This window comes from Pithys albifrons, chromosome 3 (assembly GCF_047495875.1).
Source record: "Pithys albifrons albifrons isolate INPA30051 chromosome 3, PitAlb_v1, whole genome shotgun sequence".
NCBI lineage: Eukaryota > Metazoa > Chordata > Aves > Passeriformes > Thamnophilidae > Pithys > Pithys albifrons.
The window spans coordinates 93,306,826-93,319,751 of record NC_092460.1 but is presented as its reverse complement, the minus strand read 5'-3'; the positions used below and the strand labels follow the sequence as shown (position 1 = coordinate 93,319,751).

Here is a 12,926-nt window from a genome sequence, read left to right as displayed (position 1 = left end):
GAAAAGTTTTTCAGTTTTTGAATTATTAATTTCCACTTTCATTTTAAAAGTTAATGAAAACTTCTTTTAAAACTGCTGACTGTAGAAATAACACTGTGAAGGCTATCCATGACATTGAAGAATCATTTTCCAGACAAGCAATGAGAAAAGTTCAATCCAAAAGAAGGTATGCAGGGAAACAAAGATGAATGTACTTCTATGAAGAGAGAAGGCAAAATCCTCATATAGCTTTTGAATCATACTAACTCAAAGGATTTGCACATCTGGGACATAACTTGAGACTCACCCTGAATTTAGCAAAAATTATATAAAGCCTTATAAAAATAAATTGTGTTCCTTGGTATTTCTGTCTGAAAGAAATCAAAATCCCCCTTTTGCATGACTACAGCAAAACAGTTCGAACTGCAGACACTGGCCTAGGTATACTGAAACTTGGAGGGGCTGTAGTAGAAAGGATAGAAAGGTCAACTAGTTTTCTACAGACCCTTCCCTATTGCAACATGCTGAACACCAGTTATTGGCAAAATTTTGACCCTATGACCCCTGATAAAAAAGTGTCAGTTGAGCTGCATCCAGGCTGGAAAATACATTTCTTTCAGTGGTGTTTATATATCAAGTAAGAAGCTGAGGTGCCAAAACCCTTTACATTTCTAGATATTCCAAATATATAAGTTTAATAAGTTTTTGAACTGTTATTTGGTTTAACTTTAATAACACAATATTAAATACAGATTTTTTTCCCTTGGTTGACTGACCTTTAGATCTATTGATAACTAAAAAGAAAAATAGGCCTTGTTGGTTTTTTATTTCCTCTTTGATTTATATTGATTTATCAGAACTCATTAGGGACTGAAAGACAAGAAAATGAAGATAAGGTTAAAGAAAGGTTAAGCATAGCATCAAAGACCTTTTTCACAGGCAAAAAAGGTTTTATGATCTTTAAAATCTCAGCTGCATACTCTGTACATAATAATCACTATAATTAAGTGATTGTCTCCCCTTCAAAAAAAGTTGAAAATGACAAAGAATGATAAATCATTAATTAATGATATGCTGTTCTGTTTCACTTCTGATTACACCTCCTGCTGGGCATGACTGGTCTATTTGCTTCTAATCTCTGCTGTGAATTCATTCAATTCCATGCCTTTCCGCTATCACATTTTCTCCCTTCCTGACTTTCATGGCTACCATATGGTACAGAGCCACTGTAGGTTCAATTTCATGGTGTCAGTGTTCTGCGGAAAAGATGCCAGTGATATCCAATAGACATGCTTGGATCTGGTTGTCCCACCATGGAAATTCCCAAAAATTGCCATGAAAATTATAAACTTGTTCCTAAATTGTGCTTTAAAATGAGGATATGGTAGAGTTCATCATGACCATGAAAAATTTATTACCTTAGCTAAAGAAAGTTACTTTATCCTCAAACTTGTCTGCTTTTCACAAGGGACCTGTGTAATATGGGTAGCTTAAAAATAGTAGTTGGATGGAATAATACTTTTTAATTCCATATTAACAGTATAGGGTAGGGTATCTCATTTCACATACAGATGCAGAAAAACACCATCCTAAAAATGCATTTTTAGGATTTTGAATAAAGAGTAATTTTGTGGTCAAGCTCTACATTAATGCCAGAAAGATACATGTTGTACTTTGATCCCTAGTTCTTTTCTGTGGGTCATGTTACAAATACTTATTATTATTACTCTGTGAACCAGTTGGCAGGTGTTAATTAGATCTGCTCCTTTGAATTTTGACAGTCTCTCTCTGCCTCCTCCAAGGTACGTCTAACTGGCTGAGGAGGGACACACTGGGAAGAGTTTCATCTCTCCCTCTAGGTTGTTTATGTGCCATTTATGGTCTGAAGTAGCACAGGTCGATTTTTAGTTAATTTGTTCACTGTGAATTGCATGGAATCAAGGTAGCAGGGAATGATCTCCTTTATTCTCTCCCTTAGCTGTTGCCCTTTGCCAGTGTCACAGTTACAAAGGTGCTGAAGAAGAAAGGCTTGTTTTGTCTTTCCTGTAGAATATACTGTTTTCTGAGTATCTGTTTGCTCAGGAAAAAAAGAGTAAAAGACCATAAAAAAACCAAAAAAATTCCAAACCAACCAAACAGGAAACAATATAATTTCTATACGAAAATTTGAAGGGACCTAAGGACTTTCTGAAGCAAGAGTGAATGAGCTTCACTCTTCAGTTCCCAGACTCAAAAAGAACAGCAGATTAGTAGGAACCTCTGGAGGTCTCCAGTGCAAACTCCTGTTTTAAACAGGGCAATTTCACATTTAGGTAGCATTTTTGAGGCTGCATACTACTGCCTGCCAGGGAGAGGTGTATTGGCAGCCACTGTTCCAGCCTAAGAATTCAAACACATTTTTGAAAAGTGGTTGCACCAGCAGTCAGCCGATGCAGCTCATTTGCGAGGTTACAATTAAGCTCTGCAGTGAGAAAGTGAGTCTAATCATCTATTTTCAATGACAATGCATTGCATATGGCTTGTTGCTTTGTAATTTTCTCATTATCCCTATTAGTGTAATATGAACATAGGACCAACAGCTTTCTCTGACTTACCATGACTGGAAAATTGAGGAATGTTCCTTACAATTATGTCCACCCACAGATGGAGAACTGTACTCTGGCACAGCAGCAGACTTCATGGGCAGGGACTTTGCCATTTTCCGAACTCTGGGGCATCACCATCCCATCAGAACAGAGCAACATGACTCCCGGTGGCTAAATGGTATGTAAAATGTACATCTCTTTGGTTACATTCCTCTAGCCATAAAAGACTAGCACACAGCTTCTTTCCAGCAACATCTGTGACATATACACCCCTCTTTTTATTTGGAGCAGAACTTGTCTTAGACCAGTTAAAGTAATCCAAAAGTGATTTATAAAGGAGCATTTTTGTTTTGATACACTGAGATTTGGGGAGTGTGATTAGAACACGTGCAGAAACTACAGGTAAAACAGTCATGCAAGTTGGACAGAAGGTTGAGTCTTGTAGAGGCATCAGCTACACATCAGCACAAAGTAGCTCCAGAGCCTGGGGCAGGACTGTGCTTTGTACTGCCTTTAATTTTTTTTAGTGGATTGAAGAAAATCTGATGCTGGACACCAAAAGTCCAGCAGAAGGTGAATCAGCAGAACTTTTTGAGCAAGCCAGAGCTGTGAAGAGTTTGGAAAAAAAATGAAAGGGGTCCTGAGCATTTCAAACAATCTGGTTTCAAAATATCCAATAATTTAACAAAGCACAATAGCTTACATTTATTGTATGGATATTACTAATCAAGCCTGTGGTTGTTTTTTGGCATGTATGAGGAGAGAAGGAGAGTTTCAGAGAAAATATGGTTTGGCTTCATGTACCAAAATAGTTTAGAATGCATCTGAGTATTCTATCCAAGTTCTACTGAAGTCAAAATTCGAAGAGCTTAAATTGAATTATCCTTTGCTTTAGCTATATAAGGTTATTAGCATTTTGGAAATGACAATTCATTGTCTGAAAAAGCTGACATATGAATTAAGTAATGCTAACTGTATTAATGAGTTAATTTATATTTTAGATTTTGAAGAGTTAACTAGTTGCACTTATGCTGTACATGCTTCTTACATCTGCACTCCTGTTTTTGAATTCACAAAATATTTTTTTCTTAGATATTTTTCACTTCTAGCCACATTATTTATGTCTCTGCTAAGGATCAGATTTTCTTATGTGGTTTTGCAATTTGGTGCAAACTGTTCACATAAATTTTAATGTGTAAGAGCAGAATATGTTTTAAAGCACAGTTTCTTATTAGCTAGTCAAGAACTTATATTTCATACTGGATATCACATTAACTGTATATAAAATTCATAACAAAACCAGTACCTGACTCATAATTAAAACCCCAAGATGCTATTGCAGGTTGGGTTAACAACTCTCTATATAACATACATTGCATACACATATCTAAATGTGTATATGACAAGTTGTATGGTTCTGTATTTTGATATGACAAGTTGTATGAATTTGATGTTTATCCTGTTAAATTTAGGTTTGCCGTAATTCTTGTGCACTACTGTGAGAATATTTCAGTTCTAGAGTCCATGCTTGTACAGTAAACCAGAAATTTTGTTCATTGGGTTATTTTATTATAATAATAAACAAGATTTCTGGACTTCAGGAGATGGTAAAGTAAATGGTTATAGATATATCCATCTATCTTGGTACCAAGAGCAATAATATGTTAAAGATAACCAACACCCACTTTTCTTATGATAGTCATGATGACATACAGCTCAATCATGCAAGCAAAATCTTCTTTTGTGCAGTAGATTTGCACAATGACAGCTGAGTCAGGAGGATTTATGCAGTGGGAAAGCACAGCCATTGTCCACAGCCCCTGTACTTCATCGCTGAAAATGTATCATTCCTTTGTGGATTCGGTTATCAGTCTTTCAGCACTAAATGTGAGAACTGCTTTTCCCAAATTAGCACTAAGGTTACATCTGACAGGGTGCAGAAACCACAACTGCTTTGCACTCAAGATGGGGAGGAGAAGACAGTCGCACATAAAAAGCTGATGAACCTCAAGTTCTCTAGAATTTTTGTCCAAAATAAGCATAAAAGTAGAAAGACAACATTTTTTGTATCACAGGGTGAAGATGATTTCCAGCTCTAAATGAAGTTCTTGCACTATATTTCTCTATGGAAAGTTTCAAATTAATTTAAAACAAGATAAGAATCAAACTGAGACCTTTAGAAATGCCTCTCATAACTGTCCATAATTTTATAAAGAATGATCCTTAAGTACATTTTTGAAATCTCTCTCTCCATTGCAATTTAATGCATTTACCTTCCTAATATGGAAAGGTTGGCTTAAAATCTGCACTACAGCATTCCTATTAAGGACTCTAAGGCTTTACTGTTAATTTCCCAGTGATAGGATCCTGGCAGCCTTTCCACACAGTACTCCTAATTTCAGCATCTAACAGGGAAATCCAAAAATGATAATTGTTTGGATTTGAAACCCTGCAGGCATGCCAATCCCTTCATTATTTTTATTTGTCATTTGTGTTTTAAAATATAATTATAAAAGAAGTTCTCAATTTGCATGTATTTAAAGTGAATATACTTTTAATAAAACAATCTCTCTTTGAAGGATGAGGTGTACTCTGCTTTCTTAAAGATCTACGTAAACTATTTTTGAACCTTATGATTGCAGACCCTTATGCAATTTTAGTGAAGACATGGATTGCTATGGAGTCGTGGGTTTACTTTCCTAGGTGCTTTCTACAGTGTGCTTAGCCTCAGGTTCAAAACAGTGTTCTGATGAACATACACTGAATGCTGCAGAAGAACAGCACTTCTGGTCAAAGTAACAGAGACAAATTCTCATCTCCTTAGAGAACAGTTGGGTGGTAAGGCATCCGGTTTTAAGACCTTTCTGATGTTTACTTCAGTCAGAGAAAGAGCTTAAAACAGCTTTTTCCATGCTAAGCCTGAGGTCAGAGCTGACGGGGTGCAGAAAACACAGCTGTTCAGTACCAAAAATGGAGAGGAGAAGATAGATGCACATGAAGAGCTTGCAAACTTCCCAGAAATTAAGTCTTGCCCTGAACTGGCATAAAAATAGGACAACATTTTAAAGAGTGGTTAAGTTTTGGGGATTTAAACATGAACAAAGAGTTCCTAGAGTGATCACACGGTCACTTCCTGGAGATGCTCAACCTTCTTATAGAAGTTATATGGTTTTGGAAAGACAACTGGGCCCAGTGCAAGGGAAGGTCTAACCAGCAGCCCTTAAAGACTTTTAAAGTCTTTTATAGATATTAAATACTTACAGTCTTCTAAAGCTTTTGTTTTGTATAAATAATTAAACGGTCACCAAGCCAAATAAAGCAAGGGAGACTGACTTCATAGCCATGTAGTCAGGGCGTTCATCTAGAAGCTAGGGAACCATACATCAGTCACTGTGGCAGTGTATATTTAATTATTAATACAGAGTTGGCCAGATGTGACAATGAGCATTTGCAAAAACACAGTAAAATAAGCTGGTGTTCAGAGAAGTAATTTTGGATATGAAAAGCCACAGTTCAGTGCCCCACACTGAATCATGTACTTTGTTATAAGCCATGTTTGTGCTCACACTGGACATTACTGACTCCTCTGGTACGTGCATGGAGTTTCTCTGCACAAAAAAGCTTTGACAGCCTTAGCTGGTTCCAGTGAGGGTCAAGACTAGTTTTGAACTCTCAGAAAAAAAAAAATCTGAAATTGGAAAAAAATATCTGCCCAGCTTTACTATAAAGGAAGAATGGCTTTTATTACACATATGTCTTACAAAGTCTTGCCTATAGGCAAGTAAATGTTTCCCTTTAAATGTGCTGTTGCTTCTGATAGTTCAGAGCAACCAGAACCCAGTGTTATTTCAAGGAAGTATAGATCAGGTCTTGCTTCAATGTAGTGCTTCAGCAATTAAAAGGAAAAAAAAAGTGAGATGAATAGAGGCCTGAGCAGGTGGAAGAAGCTAACCCTCGTACCAGGATGTTCCCTAGTGCACCACTGCGAGAGCTGAGGGCATGGCTGGAGGCAAGAAGGCAGAATTGGCAGTGCAGTGTACGAGAGCAAATGCTAAGCAATGCAAAAGCAAAGCACTGAAGGCAGTTTTCAAGCTGAAGATTAGAGGAGTGGAAGGAGAGCTTGGAGCTGCTCCCATCTTCTCTGACTTGAGCCCAGAGGATCTGGCCTTAAATTGCTAAAATTTTATAAAATGAATAACCATGAACATGTATTTTAAAAGTAAAGAAGGGTTGGGCTGAGGAAGATCTGAAAGGAAATGAAATCACAAAGGCTGGATTAAGATAGTATTATGAATCTGGTTTGCACCACAGAAATACTGGCCTCACTCACCCTCTTTACTAGACCTGGCCTTATGAGAGACAGTTTGGATTTCCAGCCTTGGCTTGGAATTTCCTTGCTTTTTATGGGTCTAAACCACTCTATGATATTATTTTAGCATACTTTCCATGGCTTAATTTTTAAAGTGGAGTAGTAGATGTGCTTAGTCCCCTGGGGTTATTGTCCTTGGTAATCTTTACTTTACGCTCACATAAGCAGCTGAGAATTATAGAAGCTGAGCGACTGTTCAATAAAAAAGAAAATGGCCTCTTAAATTTCACAGGCTCTGAGGCAGGAAACATGGACTTGATACTCTCCTGGCATTCAAACAGAACTTTAACCATCATTTTGTGTTGTTTCCACTTATGGTACGTCGTGAATGTCCCAACACTGGCATCACACACACATAATTTTGAATATATATATATTGAAGAGTACAGCAATATATGGCAAGAGAAAGGCAAGATTGCAGATGGTTGTAGGATTTTTACCTCTCTAATAAAATGTATTAAATGTGTCAATATGTTACAAATTAATTACTCTTGCTTAGACTTGGATGTGTTCATTTGCTGATCACTGAACCTATAATTTGTCTTTGGTCAACCACACCAAACGCTTTTCCTACCTATGCATACCCTCTGATGCTCCCCTCTGCTGTGCCACTCCCTTGTCCCTAAATGCCTTACTAGTTTTCAACTTTCCGGCTCACTTCCTATACATTCCCAATCCAGATATACAGCATGCAGTAAAATACTTGCCACCAAATGTAAGCATATGTGAAAACAGGCTGACCTGGGAGCACAGACAGAACCCAATTGTCCTGGCACCTGGGAGTTGTTTCATAAAATACATCTAAGATATTACTGAAGAAGGGAGGTGATGTGTGCTACAAATACAATAAATCTTCAACAAGGACATGAAAAGGACATGAAAAAAAAAGTGTGAACTACATATGAATATATTTAGTCTTCAAATTAAAAGTCTTAAACCACCGTAGCATTGAAATCAGCAAATCTGTCCAATAGAAGTAGCCAGTGAGGCAGCCTAGCTGGCTTTAACAGGAACTCAGGTAGCTTTTCGTGTGTTGTTGTATAGCACACTTTGCCTGACAATGAGAGAGACTACAGTGAGTAGACTGCATTCCCATAAATTTACATGGACATATTTAGACATCATTATGAGTGAAAACAGTGAGGGGATTTTTTGTGTGTGTGTGTTATTTTTCTTGCTTTTCTTTTATAAGTTTTTTGTTTTGCCTCAAAAGGATCTCTTGCATTTTAAATATGCATTCCTATATTTGAACCACATTAGCCTGCTGATATGGCCTATCATGTAGGCTGTGGTGTGGACCAAGTTCCACACTTTCCCACCACTGCTTATAGAGTCATGAACAACTCCGACCCTTGCAGGAGCAAAACATGTCCATATATGAAAGTCTCATTTCTCACTCAATACATCCTCCCACCCCCATTCCCATTATCTTCATTGCTAAGAATAGTAATAAATAAATTCACAGTGATAAATTCCATGTGTGACAAATGCTAATGTCACCTAACACAGTGTTAGGAAGTGTTCAGAAACTATGGAGACGGTGGCATAATACTGTGAACAGAATGGCATACGAACTCAATTTACAAGGGTTTTTTTTTCTCCCTTAAGTCTGTAGATTCACATTTGAGAGATTGAATATGATTTTTAAGTTGTTTTTCTCATTGCAATCTAACAAGTCTTTTCTGTATACATTTTTTGTTACAACTCGTTCTTTTTTCTTTTTTTTCTTGGAAGAAATTTAGAATTTCTGAAATCACAAAATAAACACTTCTTTCTTACTGTTTATTACTTGATGGTCACTAATCTGAAATGGTCATAGATCAGGAAGGCCCAGCTGAATACTTGATCAGAAGATACTCATGTATTTAAACCGATTAATTTATTCTGATAATTGTTACCTTTATACAAAGTAAGATAAGCATTTGGTTCAGAAATCAACGACCAAGTAGCAATTAGAGAATGTGCTGAACAGTTTTCTGTATGCGAGAAAGGTCATGAAGATGGTGGGTGAAGACAACCATAAATATTATGATCTCCCATCCAGTGGCCTAAATGAAATTACTTTTAAATCCATTCCTAAGAAATAGGTCTTCTCATTCTCTCTCCCAGTGCCCACTAGGAATAGGTAAGCTTCTTCATTAAATATCAGTGCTGTGGATGAGATTTTGTTCTGTTTAGGTATGAAAAGTTGCTAAAAGCAACCAAGAGTTTTGAGGTTAGAGTGGAAAAAGTGGGTAGGAAAGATGAAACAGAAGAGAACATTCTCCTCATATCTCGAAGACTTCCTGACACTGTAGAGAATATGATCTGGAGCAAGAAGACTTGCATCAGTAAATGTATTGGTCTGAGCTATAGCCACAGTATGTTTCGGCAAGATAGGATACAAATTTGTCCAGGAACACCTGACTTAGGATATGTGTATATTACATGGTTTAATATGGTCTCATTTATGGCTTTTAACTTGGTCAGCCTTATTATCCACACCAAAAAAGATAATAGCTGGGAAAGTAGATTAGAAGCCATGCTTTGCTGCAGTTCATACTATGACTCTCTTTACAGAGCATTTAAGATCAAAAATAATGGGAGAGCTCAGAGTTCTTTGTGCACTGTTTACACTGGAGACCAGAGAAGTTTGTCTGCTGCATATAGTACAGTTTTAGAAAAGAATTTCATAGCTCCCAAAACAAGCAGTGTGGGCTATGACCCAACCCCAAACAGGTCAGTGCAACGTAATCTTTCTAAACAGAGACTTGGCAGCTATGGCCAGTTTGGGATCTACACTCACTCTTGTGCACTGCTCTGGTCTATTGGTGATGTGCGTTAAAATTTCCAAATTTTAAGATTTTTATTTTAATGGTGAATTGACAGGTCATCATACCAACATATATCAGGTCAACAATCCAGTAAGTCCTGATGAGTCTCATGTTGGGGTGAGATCTGAGAGTGTAGCCCTTCCCATCTCCTATGCTCTGACTCCTATGGGGAGGCAGTTGGAGGAAAGAACCAGAACAAGTTCCAGGTAGATGCTAGATGTGGATAAATCAGTTCAGTGCACCTCTCTGTACAGGGCAAGTCTGGTGATCTCATTTCAGTATTCAGATTCAACTTTAATGACCCATATGACTTGCTTTCTATAGTCATCTTTTAGAGAAACAAATTTGAGACTCATCTATCACCTCCAGGAGCAGGAGCTGTGAAAAAACACATACTCCAGGAGTCTACTCCTGATCCTGGGTGTCTACAGCTCTGTGCCCTTCATCACACTGATAAAAAACACCTGCAATTTTCTTTTTTTTTTTTTACATAAAAGGATTATTTCTATGGATTTATATTCAATGGATAACTTGCAGAGCTGGAAATGGACAGCTTTGTAAAGTGATGGTTCATCCACTTAAGGAAGGGGACAAACTCAACGTGTAACTCAAGCAGTGGGACCTTTGGTAGTAATCTCTATTAGAAAGCATTGTGTACTACTTTCAGTTAATGTATAATTTAAAAGATCATGTCTATATCTATCCCTATCTATATATATACATTTATATAATATATATATTCATATGACGCCCCTGCACCAGTTCATAGGAAGTCTTTACTTTTTCCATAAAGATGAATTTCAATGGGAAAAAAAGAGTGATTTGTTCAGGACAGAGGTAGTGTTCAGTTTCTAAGTTTGCCCTTTGCTTTACTTTGAATTACATGACACAGGTTTCTTTGCAATTATCATTTTTGCAAAGATCCAAATCAGCTTAAGAAAAAGCAAAGTTCAGGTTATGTGGAAGAGTGCCAAAGACAAAGTCTCTGTGTTATAGGCCTTGCAAATTTAAGTAGGTTTCCCATGATCTTTGAGATCTCTGTGAGAGCTCATCACAGCTCTGATGCTTGAAAACCAGTGACTTTTAGCTACCAAATTGTGCCTCTTTTCTTGTTCGCAAAAGTCAACCAACCAGTTTTTCAGAAAAGTAATGCAGAAATGTGCTTGTAGGAATCACACAGCAGAATACTAATTATTTAAACAAAGCAGGAGCGGGTCTGTTACAGCCCCCTTCATTGGGATATGACATACATCCGAATTTTCTTTTTGCATTATTGTGTTGATTTTTTTCCCTTCAGCTCCAGCCATCAATTTAATGAGGGTTGACCCTGTCAATACTAATTTCCTCTTCTCAGGCCACCACGTTCAGAGTTTGGTGGGCATTCAATAGAGATTTACTGTTGACTGGGTAATTTGAGTTCATGTGTGTGGTGAAAAATTAGTGAGGAGAATTACCCAGAAAAGTGGATGCCATGACAATGCATGTCACCATGGTGTGACCAGCTCTGCTGACATAGGTTTCAAAAGCTCTCCCCCTGTGAAAATGGGGCCTGTTTGCAAATTAATTAGTTTCTGGCAGCAGCTTGATTGTTGACCCAAAGTTTGTAGAGTGGAAAAACAATCAGATTAGTGTGTTCAATATAAAGGCCCAGTGCGGTGCTCGAGTGCAGTTTGCCAAACTGTTGAAGCCATGAATAGAGTGAAACAAATTCCTTTCTGAGAAGCCAGGCAAAGGTTAAGTGTGATGTGACTGGAGCACGCTGGCCGTGGGGTGGGTGGGGGGTAGACATAGGGATTTCAGCAGCACAAAAATAGAGAACGCAGAGTGGATTGCATTGAATTTAATGAAATTCACAGCCTTGGATGCAAAAGTATTTGGCAATGTTTTAGTCTGTGTTAAAGAGAGAAATAAGATGGCTTTGTTCTAAGAAGTTTTCTTTTTATGTCCATGTGGGACACCAAGGATTGAGCCTCTAATGGGTATTAGACACTTCCTGAGGCTCCACGCTGTTTCTAAGCACCTGCAGGCTCTGAGGTTTGTACCAGTTCCTCCCATGCCCTGCCACACACTAACTCCTTTTATCTCTAATCATTAATCCAAGCTTCCCATTCATCACCTCCAACATTTGAGCAGGATTCTTTTTTATAATGGTGCTGATATTGGGACTCATGGACAAATATATTAGAAATCAATACTTGTGAATAGATAGAGTTCCTAAAACTGGTTATCCAAGTAGTGAGACAAAAGATAGATACTAAAAATCTAACCGGCCAGATCTTTAAGCTGACAATACATGACAATTTCCCCAATGCAACCAAGATCTGATTTCTATGCACTGCAGTGCTCAGCTCATTTCATTATTACTCTTCATTTGTCCAATGGCTATATTTTTTATATATGTCACCCTTTGTCATCCATTTATAGCATTCACTGTTGCTATCACCCTTAAAGTATTTCCGTTATATCAAAAAAATTTCTATGTATTTTTTAAATATTATTTTTCACTATGACAAACAAAAAGAAAGGAAATGCCAACAAATATGAAGAAGACCTTGTTAATAGGAAGCTGAGGTATCTTCTCTCAAGCCAGTGTCTTAGCCCTGTTGGTCTAGTTCAGAAGGGCTGACAGACTGAGGGGAATGGGAGGTCAGAGCTGCAGAGCTGAAAATATGAAGGGCTGCACCACCATATAGCTCCCACCCCATTAAGTAACTGAGATGCCCAGCAGAGTTAATGATGTGAGGTTACAGAATCTTGGTCTGTTCCCACCTCTTTCCCTCATTCCATAAAATTACAACTCCTGGCCTGCAGCCTGTGCAAACTCTGTGATTTGTTCTTGGTAATGGGGCTGAACCTACCACCTCTACACTAACATTCCTGAACCGTGAATTGCTTGTCCCAAAAGGCATTTAGTGTTGCTTGCAATTAACACAACTGATTGCTCAAAGCCGGCACCTGAGGTGGCATGTAGCCAGCTGGAAGCATAATTGGCTCTTTAGCTGAAGAAACATCCACTTCACAGTGGAGTCTGTGATGATGGAATTATTAGTTCAAAGTAAGCCAGGTATGTGAATACCTGGTCTACACATTAAAACCTCCACTAGCACTAGACACAGATGAATTATTGCAGACTCAAAACCTCCCTTTCTCTCTGTCTCTGTAACTTCCCCTTCTCTTTGT

The 12,926-nt window shown here is 37.8% G+C and overlaps 1 protein-coding gene across 1 annotated transcript in view; it reads left to right on the top strand.

The window, feature by feature from the left end:
• Positions 1-12,926, top strand: part of SEMA3A (semaphorin 3A) — a 173,968-nt gene that overhangs the window by 110,403 nt on the left and 50,639 nt on the right. The window contains exon 6 of the mRNA XM_071552744.1: positions 2,623-2,742. Within this exon, the coding sequence (XP_071408845.1) occupies positions 2,623-2,742 (120 nt within the window). The remainder of the gene's footprint in view (positions 1-2,622; positions 2,743-12,926) is intronic.